Source organism: Misgurnus anguillicaudatus, chromosome 21 (assembly GCF_027580225.2).
Source record: "Misgurnus anguillicaudatus chromosome 21, ASM2758022v2, whole genome shotgun sequence".
Taxonomy (NCBI): Eukaryota; Metazoa; Chordata; class Actinopteri; order Cypriniformes; family Cobitidae; genus Misgurnus; species Misgurnus anguillicaudatus.
In genome coordinates this window covers 64,767,514-64,784,946 of record NC_073357.2, presented here as the reverse complement: position 1 = coordinate 64,784,946, position 17,433 = coordinate 64,767,514, and the positions used below count along the sequence as shown (strand labels likewise).

The 17,433-nt window shown below is 36.7% G+C and overlaps 1 protein-coding gene across 11 annotated transcripts in view; it reads left to right on the top strand.

Moving 5' to 3' along the window:
- Positions 1-17,433, top strand: part of nrxn2b (neurexin 2b) — a 380,291-nt gene that overhangs the window by 345,733 nt on the left and 17,125 nt on the right. For 10 of the 11 annotated variants that reach the window (XM_055218549.2, XM_055218495.2, XM_055218479.2 and 7 more), the window contains 2 exons: positions 12,861-13,032; positions 13,923-14,012. In XM_055218549.2, the coding sequence (XP_055074524.2) occupies positions 12,861-13,032; positions 13,923-14,012 (262 nt within the window). The remainder of the gene's footprint in view (positions 1-12,860; positions 13,033-13,922; positions 14,013-17,433) is intronic. The other variant, XM_055218533.2, reaches the window with a different exon arrangement.

Here is a 17,433-nt window from a genome sequence, read left to right as displayed (position 1 = left end):
CAATATTAGTGGTGTATTTAATCACAGTCTCTCTGCAAATCCAGCATCAACTTCTTTACAAATGAATCCGTGTACACAAAGTAAAGAAACGCGAGCTGGAACTTCTTCAAAAGCAAACTTTATCCACGCATTCCTAATGTTGATCCTCCGTTATACAGCGCCTGTGTTCTTCCTTTCACAACCGAAAATGCGTTTCCATGGTTACTTCAGGTCACCGCGTCAAAATAAAAGTCTCTCAGAAAAAAATTATTTAAAAGTAATTTTGGTTACATTTGGCATTCTTTAAAGACATGTTTACTTATTGTTGAGACACACGTGTGTCACGCGAAGCTGTGGGGGGGGCTACAAAAGTGGTCGTTGTATTTGGCTTTGGGGAGGTGCTTCAATTCTACTTTGACGTCATATTTTTTCGAATTCCACACTCGCTTGTAATACTGGCTTGGTGCCAAAAACTGTTATATTTCAGTAGCACGGACGTTTTCAGTTCTGAAACTTGCAGGATGTTCATTTAAGTATGAAGACCTCTTATATAACAAATGATCAAGTTAAAATAGAGTATTTGATTCACCGCTCCTTTAACTGTCAATCATCAGACTCTATCTTGTTGATGTGTACAGGTTTGGTTATACAGTACACAGGATGTCCAGATGATCTTATTTAAATATATGACAACAGCACAAACTGACATCTCATCCTACAAAGATCAGATCAGAACAGATCTTATCATCTGACTCCTTCAGTCTGATGAATCAAATCTGAGTGTATTTAGTCTTAGCAGTGCCGACGCTGATGAGGGGGCGATCACATGAATGCATATAATACTCACAGCTAGAAAATACATATAATTGTGGTACGTTCCTTAAGTTTTAACACATTATAAACAAATATCTTGGTAATACAACCACAATGACTGCAGCTATAGTGAGCAAAGTACGGAGCTCTGAAGAATCGTACTATATACAAGAACAAAAAACACGTACCTATATATTAGCACAATGCTGCTTATTTGGAGCTCAGACTTAGAGGTTGTGGTACACTGTAAAAAATTTGCTGTAATTATGCAGCTGGTTGCCAGTAACTTACTGTAGAAGATAAAGACTGAAAATGTTTAATGTTCATTTAACTTTGAACAAACTGTTGCCAATATATAACATAAATGTAAAATCTACAGTAAGTTACTGGCAGCTAGTTGCCAGTAATACCAAGTAATACTGTAATTTCTACAGAATTTTTTACAGTGTAGTTGCTGTAGTTTCTCTCTTTTTAATCCATTTTCAAATGTCCATGGTGAAATTAGAGGAGCTGTCGTGTTTGCTTTCCGAAGTGCAAGAAATTTTACATTTTACATTTATGTTATTAGGGTTGGGGCAGTGGTGGGGAAAGTTACTTTTAAAAGTAATGCATTACAATATTAAGTTACTCCACAAGAAAAGTAACTAATTGCATTACTTAGTTACTTTTCATGGAAAGTAATACTTACATTACTTTTGCGATACTTTTTCTTATTTGACTGAGGCTTTTATCTCTTTCAGGCCTTGCAGGTGTTTTTGTGACTAAGAAGTTCTGCATTCAGAAATTGCTTGTTTTCATTGCAAAAATGTCAAGCTCTGGCACGCACGCATCGAGTGCATTATTCTACATGACTACGTTCAATTTAATTCAGTACATTGTTCATTCAGTACATTTATAAAGTAATGCGTTACTTTACTCGTTACTTTAGAAAAGTAATCTTATTACGTAATGCACGTTACTTGTAATGGGTTACCCCAACACTGGTTGGGGGAACATGTCAAGCAACCAGTCAAAATTCGACCTTGCCTCACAGACTGTCCTTAACTAAAATATTGCTATTTTATCTTATTATTCACGTCTAGGAAGACAATACACTAGGCAAATGTGGTTTTTAAATAGCTCATTTTATCATTAAAATCCCATTCAACATGTGATTTGAGGGGGCGGGATAGTGGCGGTGAGGGGGCATGATGTAAGGAGGTATGGGATGGTATGAAATTTTCATATCATGATTATAGTGACCAAAGTTATCACAGTTATCAATATTATCATGTTTTTGTTCAAATGAGATGGAAATGTTCAAAAAGAACTTATACACACACTGAAAACATTTGAACAAGTTTTATTTTTAAAAATCACAATTTAATATTTCATGTCCCTGAAATTATTTCTGTGGAAAAAAAAATGAATCTGTCTAATAAGTTTAGCGTGAATGAATACAATACATTATCCCTTAAATGCCTTCTTTTGCAAAAAACTATGTTGCATGTGCGCGCCTGCTTCAAACTGATTCTGGTTGGACAGGATTTACTGCGAGTTTTCAAAATCACAGTAATCAAACACGATTGTAATGATAATTACATTTTAAACGATATTACTAAAAGTCAGGACATTTTATCGTGGTTAACCGTGAAACCGGTAATCGTCCCATCCCTAGTTGTAAGTATACATGTAGCAACTGTTTCATAAGAGAAATAAAATCTATTAACTGTATTTTAATAGCTGGTTTACAAATGATGGAGATACTGCTCAGGTTTTTTTTAGGTTTTGCTTACTTTTTGGTACAAATTTGTTCCCAAAATATAATAAAGTAGTCACACGCATGCACAAACAGACACACACATGCACCTGAACAATGCACATTTAATCCTGTATTCATAAGAATATCCTCATTTCTTTCTGTCGGTCTGTTCTCTCTCTCTCTCTAAGAATTTAGTGTCTGTGTCTTTCTGATTACTCTGTTTTTAATTAACATTCTCATTCTCATTGCTTTAAGTTAATGATGGAAGACTTTAATACGATTATAATTAACTGAGTTTCATCTGTACAAATATCACCACAGGGAGACAAAGTGGAGAGAGAGAGAGAGAGAGAGAGAGAAAGAGAAAGAGAAAGAGAAAGAGAAAGAGAGAGAGGGGGGGGGGGGGCGTAGATTCTTTTTAAATTGATAACTTTAGATTATTTATTTGTTTACACTTGTATTTTTTGTAACTCTGTTTAATTTTTTATCTTACACTTTTACTTGATATCATTTTTCATTACATGCATTGCCAAGAACATAAACAAACAGATTTTTAGGATCTCTGACAGACTTCCACATAGAGTCAATAACAACCGAGTCTTTTAGAGTAGATTATTTCTGATAACAAGGGAAATAAATTACAAGTAAATGAGTTCATAGCTAAAGTGTATCAACTGTTACACTGACCTAACATTACTGTGTAAAATTAATCTTTACAATGTTAACTACACTACTAACACTTACTATCTCTCCTCATCTTTTGGAAACTGAAACACTTTTACAAGGTATTTAATCCAGAGGTTATGTTAGTTAATAGCCAGACTGATAAATAAGCACAAACCAGAAGTTAACTTAGGGCCAGGCGCATAACCGCAGCGATGTGTGTGTGTGTGTGTGTGTGTGTGTGTGTCCGATGAAAGCGTCTATAAGGCAGAATATGTCATCTTTACCAGTAGAAGTCACCGAACAATAATAAAGCAGACGACACATTAGATGTGTTTGACTTTATGCTCTCCACAAGAAATGATGAGCGGATGAAAGTACTTGCGCGTTACTTTGTTGTCATCCGCTCGTGGTGGCGCGTGAAGTCAAGCGCACCTACTTTGATCTCGCTCTGGATTACGTGATTCATGTAGCTCTCAGTAGATCTAGCGCTCTCATTCTGTTGGAATGGAAAATCATTTGGTCATGCATCATTTACTACTTTAACTACATTAACAGTCATGTTTTACCACAGGATAGATAGAAAGATGAGATTAATGAGAGTCTGTGTGTGTTTAATTACAGAGAAGAGAACACGTTACAGAATAAATGAATAATATATCATTCTAAGCATCTGTGGTCATAATTACATGTTACGGTTAACTTCTTAGATATTATATTTAAGCAATAAGGTACTTGAGGCTGTGCTGTATCGTGAATAAGTAACGCCTGAAGGGTGTTGTTAGGCATGACGCTTCAGCCGTTACTTATTCACGATACAGCACAGCCTCAAGTACATTATTGCTTTTATAAAACGGTTACCACACAATATTAAAGTAAAAAAAAATATTAGTGCAACCAGCATTCCTTCCGCTAGAAAAAATAGTCCCTGACCATGAACAAAAATGTGTTCCAATGTGTAATAAGCATGAAAGCTCAAATAAAAACAACAAACCGATATATGTGTGGTTGCTAAGGGCGCAGTGATAAACAGAACCGTTAGGTGAAGCGGTCATAGCAGTGTTTTATCCAGAGTCGTATAATAAGAGAGTTACGAAACGCTTTGATCTCGCCGCCGCGCGGTCACGTGATTCATGTAACGTTCAAGCAGGGCTGTCAATCTGTTTGCATAGGTTTTCAGCTATTTTAGGTAAATATTAGCTTGTTATGTGAATTGATCACTATACTTACTAAAAATAATAAACTTAATAAAGATAAACAGTTAATGGTGACCCAAAGATAACTGTGGTTATCTATACCAACCACAGCAACACAGTTTACAGTATCTTTTATTTTTATAGCAAAAATATGGCTATATAAATGGCGATCAATCTGCTAAAAACATAATTCCTACACTTTTACTATATTAAAATCACAAAAAAGATCGCCAACGCGGTTATTTGTAACAGTGAAGCATCACAGAAACACACTAAATTCATATTTAATTGTATTTATAGTAGACATTAAATGTTAATATACATGATTTTCGAGGATACATCACTCGTATTACTTAACAAACACAATGAAACACATAGCAGCATTGTGAAGCATTGTGACTTTCTTATAAGGCATTTAGCTTGTCGCTGTTGCCCCCTAGTGTTACTCGTAATATATTAAAAAAAGATAAGTATAAAGTAGATGACCACCAGTAATAAAATATTAAACCATTAAATCTATATTATTCACACATTATACACAACTCATTAAAATATAAAAAAAATTCTAGTTATTATTAACGATAATCATTACCTACAGCAGAGTTCATAAAATATCACTGTTGACTATATTCATAAAATGTCTGAAAATGTAAAGAGAAACTGTAATTTCATCGATTGAAATGAATGTAAGTATTGCACGAGTGTTATTGTGAAATACATTTGCAGTGAGAGAGATTGAAAGATCAGTGAGCTGTACGTACAAACACATACTTATATCTAGACTTATTTAAAGAAAACAATTAGAGAATAACTGTTCATGTCTCACCACAGCACAACAATATTTGTGTAAAACACACACACACACACACACACACACACACGCACACACACACACACACACACAAACACACACACATTATTGAGCCTCGCTGATTCAAATATTTTTTTTTATTTTTAATAACATAGTTTTACTACAAATGTCGCATTCCATTCTTACAACAGACGTCTATGTGAGTGTCGTAACTCTATTATTATACGACTCTGGTTTTATCGTGACTAAAGCACACCTATTGACCTATCAGAATCAAGGATTGGAACTAACTGTTTAATAATATATGATCTCTATCTTATATTAGATATGTCTTGCTTTGACCTATCTGTTGTGTATTGTAACAAGGGTTATGTTGCTTACTGCAGTAACAATACAATAAATTAGTAAATGTGAAACCCCCCACTACTGGATAGATTCATGACATGTTAGTTAACACATGCATCATTTCATCGACTCGTCAGTGAGTGTTTGGAAAACACTGAAACTCTTAGTCGCTCAATGGCTACTGCTGCATGTGAAGCTGTGCAGATGAATCATTGTGGACATCACAACATGAAGTCAAACACACCTACAGTATTTTCTTTACAGCGGTAAAAACACAAACTGAGCACAACATGGACACCAATGACAGTCAAAATAATGAGGAGGGACCTTACACTGGTTAAAATGATCATCTCTCTGGATTTAAAGGAGACGTTTCACAAGACTTTTTAAGATGTCAAATAAATCTTTGTTGTCCCCAGAGTACATATGTCAAGTTCTAGCACAAAATACACCACAGATCATTTATTATAACATGTTCAAATTGATACTTTGTAGGTGTGAGAAAAAATGTGCAGTTTTTGGGTGTGTCCTTTAAAATGCAAATGAGCTTATCTCTACACTAAATGGCAGTGCTGTGGTTGTATAGTTCAGATTAAGGGGCGGTATTATTATAATAAGATCCCCTTCTGACATCACAAAGGGGAGCCAGATTTCAATGAGCTATTCACATGCTTGTGGAGAATGGTTTACCAAAACTAAGTTACTGGGTTGATCTATTACACATTTTAAAGGTTGATAGAAGCACTGGAGACACAATTATAGCACTTAAACATGAAGTTAGATTTTCATATGTCCCCTTTAAAAATTGTTGGAAACATATAAGATCAAGTACACATGTAAACACTGTATTAGTGATTTTGGGTCATTTTTAATACAAACATCTTACATATCGTGTCTGTAAGTATTGCACGAGTGTTATTGTGAAATACATTTGCAGTGAGAGAGATTGAAAGATCAGTGAGCTGTACGTACATACACATACTTATATCTAGAGACTTATTTAAAGAAAACAATTAGAGAATAACTGTTCATGTCTGCAGAAAGAGAAAGTGTTTATCTCACCACAGGACACCAATATTTGTGTAAAACACACACACACACACACACACACACACACACACACACACACACACACAGTATTGAGCCTCACTGATTCAAATCATTTTTTTTTATTTTTAATAACATAGTTTTACTACAAATGTTGTATAATGGTTCAAATGGAGTTAATACAGTAAGAGTAGATTTGTGGTTACTCTAGTAAAACTGTGGTTAACTTTTTTTCTAAAGGATGAATCATCAAACTGTATTTTGGTATTACTATAGACGGTTTCATCGGATGCACACACGTTGCCACGTTTACGCATCTGGCCTGAAGTTAGTCTCAGCCTCAGACGTCACGCCCACAAACTGTTAGCTGAACGTCTGATGTTTTTCGTACACTTTTCTGGAAACCCTGTGAAAATGTTAAAGTCGTCTTTGATTGGTTGGAAAAAAACGGATTTCCAGGAGACGCGAGTGTCGCGATTAGTTTCAGTCCCTGGAAAACAAAGCTCTGACGTTCCATTGAGGAAGATAATCAATCGTGTTCACGTGGATAATAATGAGCAGTTATCATGATCAGCTAAACATTGGATTCTCAAAAATATGCAAAGTTCGCGGCATCGACTCTCTAAAAGACGTCCAAGAGTTTTCTTTAAGGCAGTTAGTGGAGTTTAAAAGTTTGGTTCTCCTGAATTGCTTGTACTGTATGTGTTAAAAAGTGGAGAGATATGCTTCAAACAGACGTTTAACAAGATCGTCTCATTGGTGTGGCTGTTGATGAAGTGCACAACGTTGTTCTATGGTGAGTAATGTTGTTTATTTAGATACTATTTGGTTGCGGCTGGTTATTTCAATAACTGACTTGTTGCCAGCCGGCTCGTTATTGTGGGGAGTCCGAAACGTGACGCTAGATGAAACAAACTGAGATTGGTTGAATGACATGTCGGTCAAACAGCTCGTGGGCGGGCGTTGTCCAGAAAAAGCAGCGAAAAACACCAGACCTTCAGTATTGAAGGTCTGGCTACGCGAGACTAGCCTGAAGTTAACTTTTGGTCTGTGTTTGTTTAGTGGTCTGACTAGTGACTAAACTGAACTCTGGAACAAATACTGTGCCTTGTGGAAAAGTTTCCTAAATACGAGGGGAGATGTTGATGTTTGGCCACCTATCTGTAGTTAACATTGTAAAGATTAATTTTACACGGTAATGTTAGCTCAGTGTAATGTCTGATGCACATATAAGCTCATTGACTTGTTATTTATTTCCTTTGTGATCAGTTGAGTTTGGTCCACAAAAGCTGTTAGTTTATGTTGTTACTGCTGAAAGTATATTTAGTACAGTGATGGTATCAGTTGTCAATACAATCAGACCTTTATAATGACTGTGAATGATTATTAATCTCCATGTCTCAGAGAAAATAGTTGAGGTGAGTTTGTGTCTGTAGAATGAAGACAGACTTCAGCCCAAGGGATTGTGGGATTGTTTGCGCTCAGCTGTGGGATCTGGAGAGATTTTAATGATGTTTGTGACTGCAGAGTGAGTCTCCTGTGTGTTTTGGATCATGAAACAGGAAAATGAAAACAAAAGTGAAAAGAATGAGTATGAAACCACTCTTTACTGTACTGTATATCTTCAGGTCTAGAGATGTTTACACAGATTTATTCAACCCATATGACTGCTTTGGTCATTTGCCTATTTTACCAAATATGACCAATAGATGCATTTACTAAATTAGCGCCTCTACCGGCAGCAGGTGAAACTTAATATATTAGGGTATAAAATTATATTTGGGGGTATCATTTTGCTATGATGACATGTTCTGGGATAAGATTTTCCTTCCAGTCAAGGATTGATTTCGTAAGGAATAATTGACGACGGGCCATTGAATTATAAGAAAATAATGCACACCAAGGTGGTTATGTGGCACGACGCGAAGCGGAGTGCCGTTACACCGCAGGTGTGCATTATTTTCAAATAATTCAAAGGACTGGAGTCAATTATTCCGCTTATACCACGGTTACCACAAATATTGATCTGGTGCCTATTTTTAAGACATTTGAAAAGTAAGGTGTGCGGTTTACAGAAAAATAATCAACACCCATAGAACATTTCTCAGCCAATCAGAATGCAGCATTCAACAGACCCGTGGTATAAAATATTATATTTTATAAAGCATTACAGAACATGTCCCCAAACTACATCAGTGATCTCTTAGGATCCTACACACCAGCTAGGTCACTTTGATCAGTAAACTAGTGGTTGTTGTCTGTCCATCAGTCAAAAAAGAAGGCAAATGGAGGCAGCATCTTTTTTTCAGTAGTAGGGCCAAAGCTATTGAACGGTCTTCTCCTGTATGTCTTCTGCTGGCCGTCCTTCAATGAGATGCCCAGCCGATGTCACACCAACAACCACCAGCTGCTCTCATCTTATCTACTTATCAGTGTGTATATATATATATATATTATGTTTTAACCCCCCCCAAAAAATCATACTTATTATATAATACACTCACCTAAAGAATTATTAGGAACACCTGTTCAATTTTTCATTAATGCAATTATCTAATCAATCAATCACATGGCAGTTGCTTCAATGCATTAAGGGGTGTGGTCCTGGGGCCTCATTTATAAAACTTTGCGTAGGATTTGCGTCAGAAGTGGCGTACGGATGAAACATAGGACGGGCGTACGCACAGAAATATTCGGATTTATTAAACCGCGCGCACGCACATCCTACGCATTTTTCCCTTAATAAATCACAATCATTTCTAAATGTAGCGCAGCTTTTGCGGCTTCATGACACGCCCATAGTTGCCCATAAATAGTCCGTGAAACGCCCACAAGTTAATATGCATTGATTGCAAAATCATGGCAAACACATAGAGAAAATAAAAAAAAAACGTAAATTCACTCAATGTGAAGTAGAAGTTATCGTTGGCGAGGGGGAAAAGAGGAGAAAAACGTTGTTTGGAGGGCACAGTGTGGGCATCACGCATTGTGATGGGGCATTTTATTTCCATTCATTTAATTGCATCTGACAAGCTACAGATGTCAGTAATAATCGACGTGGAAATGGGACATTGTTCAGCGCAAATGTAATTTCTTGTTGCTTCCTGAATGTTTGAGACATACGCCATACATTGTTTTATCAAAAATAAAACACACTAAAGACATATGCATGAATACCATAATTCCGTACTAGATTATGAAGATATGGTTTAATATGAAAACAACTTTCCCCAGTGGACAATTAATACATCTATCTATTTATTTATCTATCTATCTAACTATATATCTCCTTAATTATCTATCTATCTGTCTATGTAATTGCATCTATATCTGCTCCGCCAGACGGACACATTGACGAGAATATCAGTTTTGTACATAGAGGATGAATTGCACAACATGCCAATATTATTGCAGAACATATTTCACTTTTCTTTTAGCAAATATGTGTTCATTTGAATTTTTGTTGTAATTTTCGATTTATTTATTTATTTATTTTGTTTCACTGCTGATCGATCAAACGGGTGTTCGTGTAGGCTGTTAATTGTAAGACTTGTTTTGTGAAGTCTTCATGTTATTTATGAGGGGTAGTGTTGTCATTTTTACTTTCACTTTCACGTGTTTCTTCCATCTGCCGTCGGTGTCGCCATTTCTCATTTCACCCGTTTTTATGCGTACGCCTTGGTCAGAGCTTGCGTGACGGACAGCACATTTTCCCGTCACGTTTGCTTTTTATAAATAACAACTATTGCGTAGAGAGTGGCGTACGCCTTCTTTTGTGTGTACGCAACGTTTATAAATGAGGCCCCTGGTCAAGACAATCTCCTGAACTCCAAACTGAATGTCAAAATGGGAAAGTATGCATCCAGTATGTGGCAGTCCTGTGGGTGAAAATGCCTTGTTGATGGTAGAGGTCAGAGGAGAATGGACCAACTGATTCAAGCTGATAGAAGAGTAATTTTGACTGAAAAAAACACTCGTTACAACCGAGGTATGCAGCAAAGCATTTGTGAAGCCACAACACGCACAACCTTGAGGCGGATGGGCTACAACAGCAGAAGACCCCACCAAGTACCACTCATCTCCACTACAAATAGGAAAAAGAGGCTACAATTTGCACGAGCTTAGCAAAATTGGACAGTTGAAGACTGAAAAATGAAGACTGAAACATTTCTGTTGAGACATTCAGATGGTAGAGTCAGAATTTGTTGTAAACAGAATGAGAAGATGGATCCATCATGCCTTGTTACCACTGTGCAGGCAGATGGCGATGTTGTAATGGTGTGGGGGATGTTTTCTTGACACACTTTATGCCCCTTAGTGCCAATTGGGCATCGTTTAAATGCCACGGCCTACCTGAGCATTGTTTCTGACCATGTCCATCCCTTTATGACCATCATGTACTCATCCTCTGATGGCTACTTCCAGCAGGATAATGCACCATGTCACAAAGTATAGCGGTGACTGCCAATCAGTCACTCACAGAGGTTGTGGGCAAATGCTGTTTGACTCTATATTTTGTTTATTCACATATGGTTTAAATATCAAAAGAGTTTACAAAGTCACAAATTCATACAGATCTTACATATGGCTTTCCAATGCTCATTACCCGCACCTGTGCAGCATTTCCTCTTTACCTATTTTATACATTTCCCAATCTCAATAATCCACCTAGTGTACAAAATCAGGATAACACCATATATGGCTCTTACACAAAGCTTGAATCGTTTCAAATTGTTACTGTACTAAAATGGCCCCCACAGTCACCAGATCTCAACTCAATAGAGCATCTTTGGGATGTGGTGGAACGGGAGCTTCGTGTCGTGCATGTGCATCCCATAAATCTCCATCAACTGCAAGATTCTATCCTATTAATATTTCTAAAGAATGCTTTCATCACTTTATTGAATCAACATCATGTAGAATAAAGGCAGTTCTGAAGGCGAAAGGGGATCAAACACAGTATTAGTATGGTGTTCCTAATAATCCTTTAGGTGAGGTTATATTCTCTATAGAATCAGCTATGTCTGGCTCTCTCACAAGACTTTTCGCCCACAGGATTTTTAACCCCTGATGAGACTGCTGACATTGGCTTAACTTAGCACCCTCTTACATACATTACATTCTTACTACGCTCGCTAGTATGGTTAATCTTAACCGCTGTATTCTGCTGTTTATGTTTTATGATTTTTCTGTGTTTTTTCTGCATCTATTAATGTAAAGCTACTTTGAAACAATTAAACAATTGTGAAAAGCACAATAGAAATGAAATTGAATTGAATAGACCCAGCAAGCAAAATCCGAGACGTTGAAATGACACTAAGTATAGACATGTCATTTTTTTACAAAATAACTTGATAATGTTTGATATTCTAACATGTAAGCATAGTCAACAGGTGTTCAAGGTGTTTGCTTTCATTTTTTTCTAAATGTATATGTATTGTCTATTATTGGGTTATTGTAGATGTCTATTAGACTTTCACTGACAGCTCAAACTTAGCTCTATTTTAGCCTAAATTGATTGCTGGAGAGAGTCCCAGCTCAACACTTTTTTAAAGTGTTTGGTTCTAAAATGCGATAAACTGCTTTTTTTAATAGTAACTACCAAAATCAGTATCATTTTTTAATATTTTTATAACCTAAAGATGCTATGTGAAAGTTTCTAACAGAAAATAATGTTTTTCATCTTGTCACTTTCTTGGTATAGAAAACAAGTTTTTACCCAAATGAGTCAAAATAGATTTATTGCGTTTTGGAACCAAATTTTTCATATATAAATGAATATAGGGTCTCTTGTAAGTGGCGTTATCCTTGGTTTCTGATTTTGGTACCATTGAAAGCATGGATGTGTTTGATTTTATGTGGCATTGTGCAGGTCGATTGGTGTGTGAGTATTGCTTGTGAATTACTCTCGTGATAGTTTGATTTCACAAGCCGATCCTCTGCGCAGTAGTAGTAATAGTTTGAATGTAAAAGTATGCGATTGTGAAAAACTTTATTACAATACATCATCCATGAACATGATTGTGAGTCCTGTCAGATAGATTCATGGTGACATTGAAGTTGAAGAATACAACACTCTTTAATCACGTCATCATGTTGTTGTTGGAGTTTAATGAGCTCTATTTGTGAAAATGATGTGTGACTATAAGACGAAAAAGATGAATTATGAGTGAGCAAAAGCATTCAGAGAGACAGAATTAACTCATGCATCATGGGAACTGCTAACCTGTTTGTCTCTCTCTCTCTCTGTTTGTCTGTCTGTCAGGAGCGAGGAAGGATTGGAGTTATATTTAACGTGGGGACGGATGACATCATCATCGAGGAGAGTGGCATGATGATCAGTGATGGGAAATATCATGTGGTGAGATTTACAAGGAGTGGAGGAAACGCAACACTTCAGGTGGACAATCTGCCCGTACTGGAGCGATTTCCATCAGGTGAGCACACATGACATGACAACAATATCATAACACACATAGTCTGTATGAAATCACACAATGATGATGATGATGATGTCCAGATATTTTCTAACGTAAACAAATACAACACAACAACAGTAAAAGACTGGTATAAATAGACAGTAAAGGAGCTTTATCAATCTGACGGCACCTTTCTCATTCTGTCTCTCTGAGGGAAAAATGTTTTCTGGCTTATTTATTATGATAAAAATTTCCCAAGATATTTTAAATAATTGAACACGTCACACCAAAACCAGTTTTTTTCCCCATTTATTATTTAGAGAGAACTCGTGCAGTATGATGCAGACCTCTGCTGTCCAAAACAACGACTGTGTGGGAGTAACAAAAATCCTTCTTGCAGCCTTGCCTGCTTTCTCTGTTTACTTAACCCGAACCCATTCACCTACACAAACACACATATTGTACAGACACACACGAGTACACACATACATACAAACATGCACACATTTGCGAGTGTGTGTGTGTGTGTGTGTTTGTGTGTTTGTCTTGACAGATCTGATGTGGAATCCTTAAAAAAAGGGTTTGGTGTGACATTAAAAATATTTAAAAAACATCTTTCTCTCAAGAAATGCAGATATGAGAAAGTTCTTGTTGGATGTTTTCATGTGAATGAATCGATCATTGTTTGGTGTTTTTATAACGCTGCTCTGTAATAAACCAGAACCGCTAAAATGACTCATAAACATGCTTAACTCCTAAAATCTCTTCTTTAAAACACATGGTAACCTTCTAACCTCAAAAACAGTTTAATGCCTAAATTTGATCATAACCTGCTAAACGATGACATGCTAAACTTTAACCTTTGACCTTCCAGCTTGTAACCTGTTGAATTTGTTTGTTCTTCAAAGGGAACTTTGATAATGAACGACTGGCTATTGCTAGACAAAGAATCCCGTACCGACTCGGTCGGGTAGTTGACGAGTGGCTACTCGACAAAGGTAATTAAACATCACCAAACCCACTAATGAACCAATGTCTAATCACGCTAAACCTCTCTGAAGGAACTGCAGTCCGTTTCTTTACACCACGGTCATTCGACCTTTTTATTTCGGGCAAATATTTGTACTGAAAATCAAAGAGAAAGTTTCTACTGGAAATCTGATGAATGTTTATTCGGACTGCACTTCTTCCGAGTATTAATCTTATGAATAACCCCACATAATCTTCCCTTAACCCCTAACTGTGTCCCGTCCTGATGAAACCAACAATTAAACGATCCAAACCTGTAAAAGTTAAAGGGACTTTATCTCACTAAATATTACATCTGCGCTCGCTGTGACGTCATCGTCTGATTTGATCCAGCTTTAACCCTTTGAGCTCAGACCGCCCTCACGTCCCCTGGCCGTTTCTGTTTCTAAAAATTTATTTGATTATTTAATTTATGATGCCCTAACGACAAATGACGACAAATGAGGTTAAGTCATGTTATGAAACAGTGTGTAGTTTCATATTTATTGTGGTGCACTGTTTTTATGTTTGCAGGGTCATTCTGGCAATATAAAGGGTTAAATGAGTTTACTGATGTAAATGTTTCAGCGGGCGTTCCACTAACCCCTGAGGGCAGCACGTTCTTTAGATTCAAATGATTCAATGAATCTAAAGCCCTCAGTCATAAATCTGCTTCTAAATGCACATAACTCAATCCAATGAAAACAGAAACACTTGGATTGATCTAAACAGACTAACACATCCATAATACTCTCGCTCTACCCATAGAAACTCAAAGGGTTAAACTAGAAATGATTTTGAATCGACAGATACGGATTTAATCTCATTGGAGGAGAAAACGTCTATTTCTAGCTAACATCTCGGAGCGTTTGCGGAGAGAATACTGTCCCTTTAACATTTATCTCTTGACTTCTGGACGTGTTTGAATGAAATAAATTGTGTTTCAGAAAGATGATGTATTGATTCAATGTATTCATGATGGTTAAATGCAGTTTGTAATTGAAGTTTAAATCATATATGTGTCTTTCTTCTGTAAATGATTTATCAGTGTATATGATGTTCACTGTCCAGACTGTGTGGTGTATGTCTGGATCCTTCACACGTCTGGCCAGCCTGACAGTCAGAATTATTGCAGAAAATCCTGTTGAATGATGACAATGAGAATTTGATGTCTTGACGTGGTTGAGATTTAAATCTCATATCTACATCCTCATCTCACATCTCTATTTCTCACGTTATCTGTGAGATGTTGAGATTGATCAGATGGAGCAGTGATGGTGCTGGATATAAATTCAGAGCGACATCACCTTCACACGACTCACTGAGGAGGAACAAAAGTCTTCAAGAGCTCAACTCAAGTAGAAATTATTCAGACTTTCTCTCTCGTGTACTTTTGTTTGTGTCTTTTTTTCTAACTGAACTCCATAACACGTTTCTTGTAGCATGGATTACGTTTACATTTACACCAGGAATGGGATTATTTCTAATAATCAGAGTAAAGATTTAATGGCAGGAAGATATTTACATTATTGGAGCTACAGTTTTTATTGCAGTTTTATTTTCTGATTATTCACACATAGCACAAATAATGAACTCACATATACTGTCCACTACGGAGGCCGAGAGAGGACATGCACGATTATTATTTTTGCTTGCATGTTTTCTCCTGATCACAACTTAATTTTCTCCTGATCTCGAGAGTTGTTTTCTGGTTATCCTGACATGATAATAAAAATGTCATAATGTAATTTCCTGTCCATATTTAGTATATTTTGAAGTGGACTGCTAATGCATATAAGTTGGGGTCTTCGCCGTTACCACACGTGTAGCTAATGTGTAGCCGATAGACTTAATAAATAGATAAAGTTGGACGGTTCATATTCTTGAATTTAGGGGCCATCGCTAAAGTGTGCATTATAGCCGACAACCACATAAACACGTTGGTTTTGTAACTGTTTGTTGACTTTCAGTCATTCCATTTAAATGCTGTTAAAATTATAAACGTGTATATTATTGAATAACTTAAAGCCCTAAATTCACCATGTAAAATTGTAAATATTGACAAATGTATTTCAGCTTGAGCGAATCTCTGATCCAAGTAAAATCTCATTTGTTCATCCATGCTAATTTAGCAAAGTATGCTTCTGCTGTCTAAAACAACACATTCTATCGAGTACACGTAAGCTTTAAGAATACAACATGTTATGTCAAGATAATTTGAAATTCATTTTTCTTCTTCTTCTCCGAAATGAATTGCATTTTTGAGGGCCTAAACATGCTCGAAAACTCATGAAATTTTGCACACACCTCAGAAGTGATGAAAATTTGCATGTGATATAGGTATCAGAAGTGGGCACTCGATAGCGCCACCTGCAAAAATGCTCTCCCACTACGAAAAATTTACAGATACGAAATTTGGTAGGATCATCTATCACCCCAAGATCTACAAAAAATCTCTTGTCACCAAGCTCTAAACCCAACAGGAAGTTAGCCATTTTGAATTTTCGCTGTGATTTCAACAAACTCCTCCTAGAAATGTAATCAGATCGACATCATATTTGGTCAGTCTTATCTAAAGGCCTTTGTGATGCTAAATTGCCGAGATCTTGACAACAATCAGTTACAGTCATAGCTCCACCTGGTGTGCACAGGAGGTGTGGCACATCAAACTTTCTTTGAATATCCACCTAAATTCACCCACTTAAATTCATATTCACTGCTTTACTAAGACCATAGGGTGGCGGTGCACATGCGTGCGAGGGCCCTTCCATTGCTGCTTGCAACTTTAATTTTAGCTGTTTCTGCTGACAGCGAGAGTTCAGGGAAAACTTCCTAATGTCAAGTTTAAAATGAATTCACGCTTAAGGTGCGTGACAAACACACACGCACAAGATTTATCTCATTATTTTCATCAAAGTATTGTGATTACAATATTACCAAAATCCCAGTATAATCCCATTATGAGGGTGCATGTAAATGTGGCCATTGAAAGAGCGTCCACTAAGATTATCTTGATGTGAAAGTAAACCCTGGAGAAAACCTGTATGGAAATGTATGATTTGATTTCAGAAAGTCAAAAACATTGAGAGAGGTCAAGACGTGTGAAGGTCTCAGAATGCTGATGTTGTGTTTGTGTGAATGTTTTCTCTATACACATCATCTTCTGACACACTCAGACAGACATTTCTGACATCCTGCATAAGTGATGAAGTCTGTTAGTTTGTCAGAAGATCATTACAGCTTCAGGACCTCTTCACTGATGATGTTAAACAGACTGTAAATCTCACTCGTCCTGACAGCACTGTAGAGTTAGACAGATCCTTCTTACCGAATGTGACGTGACACAGTATGAAACTAAATAAAAACACAAGTTTGGTACATAAAGTACATTTGTTGTGACCCGTGCTGGCA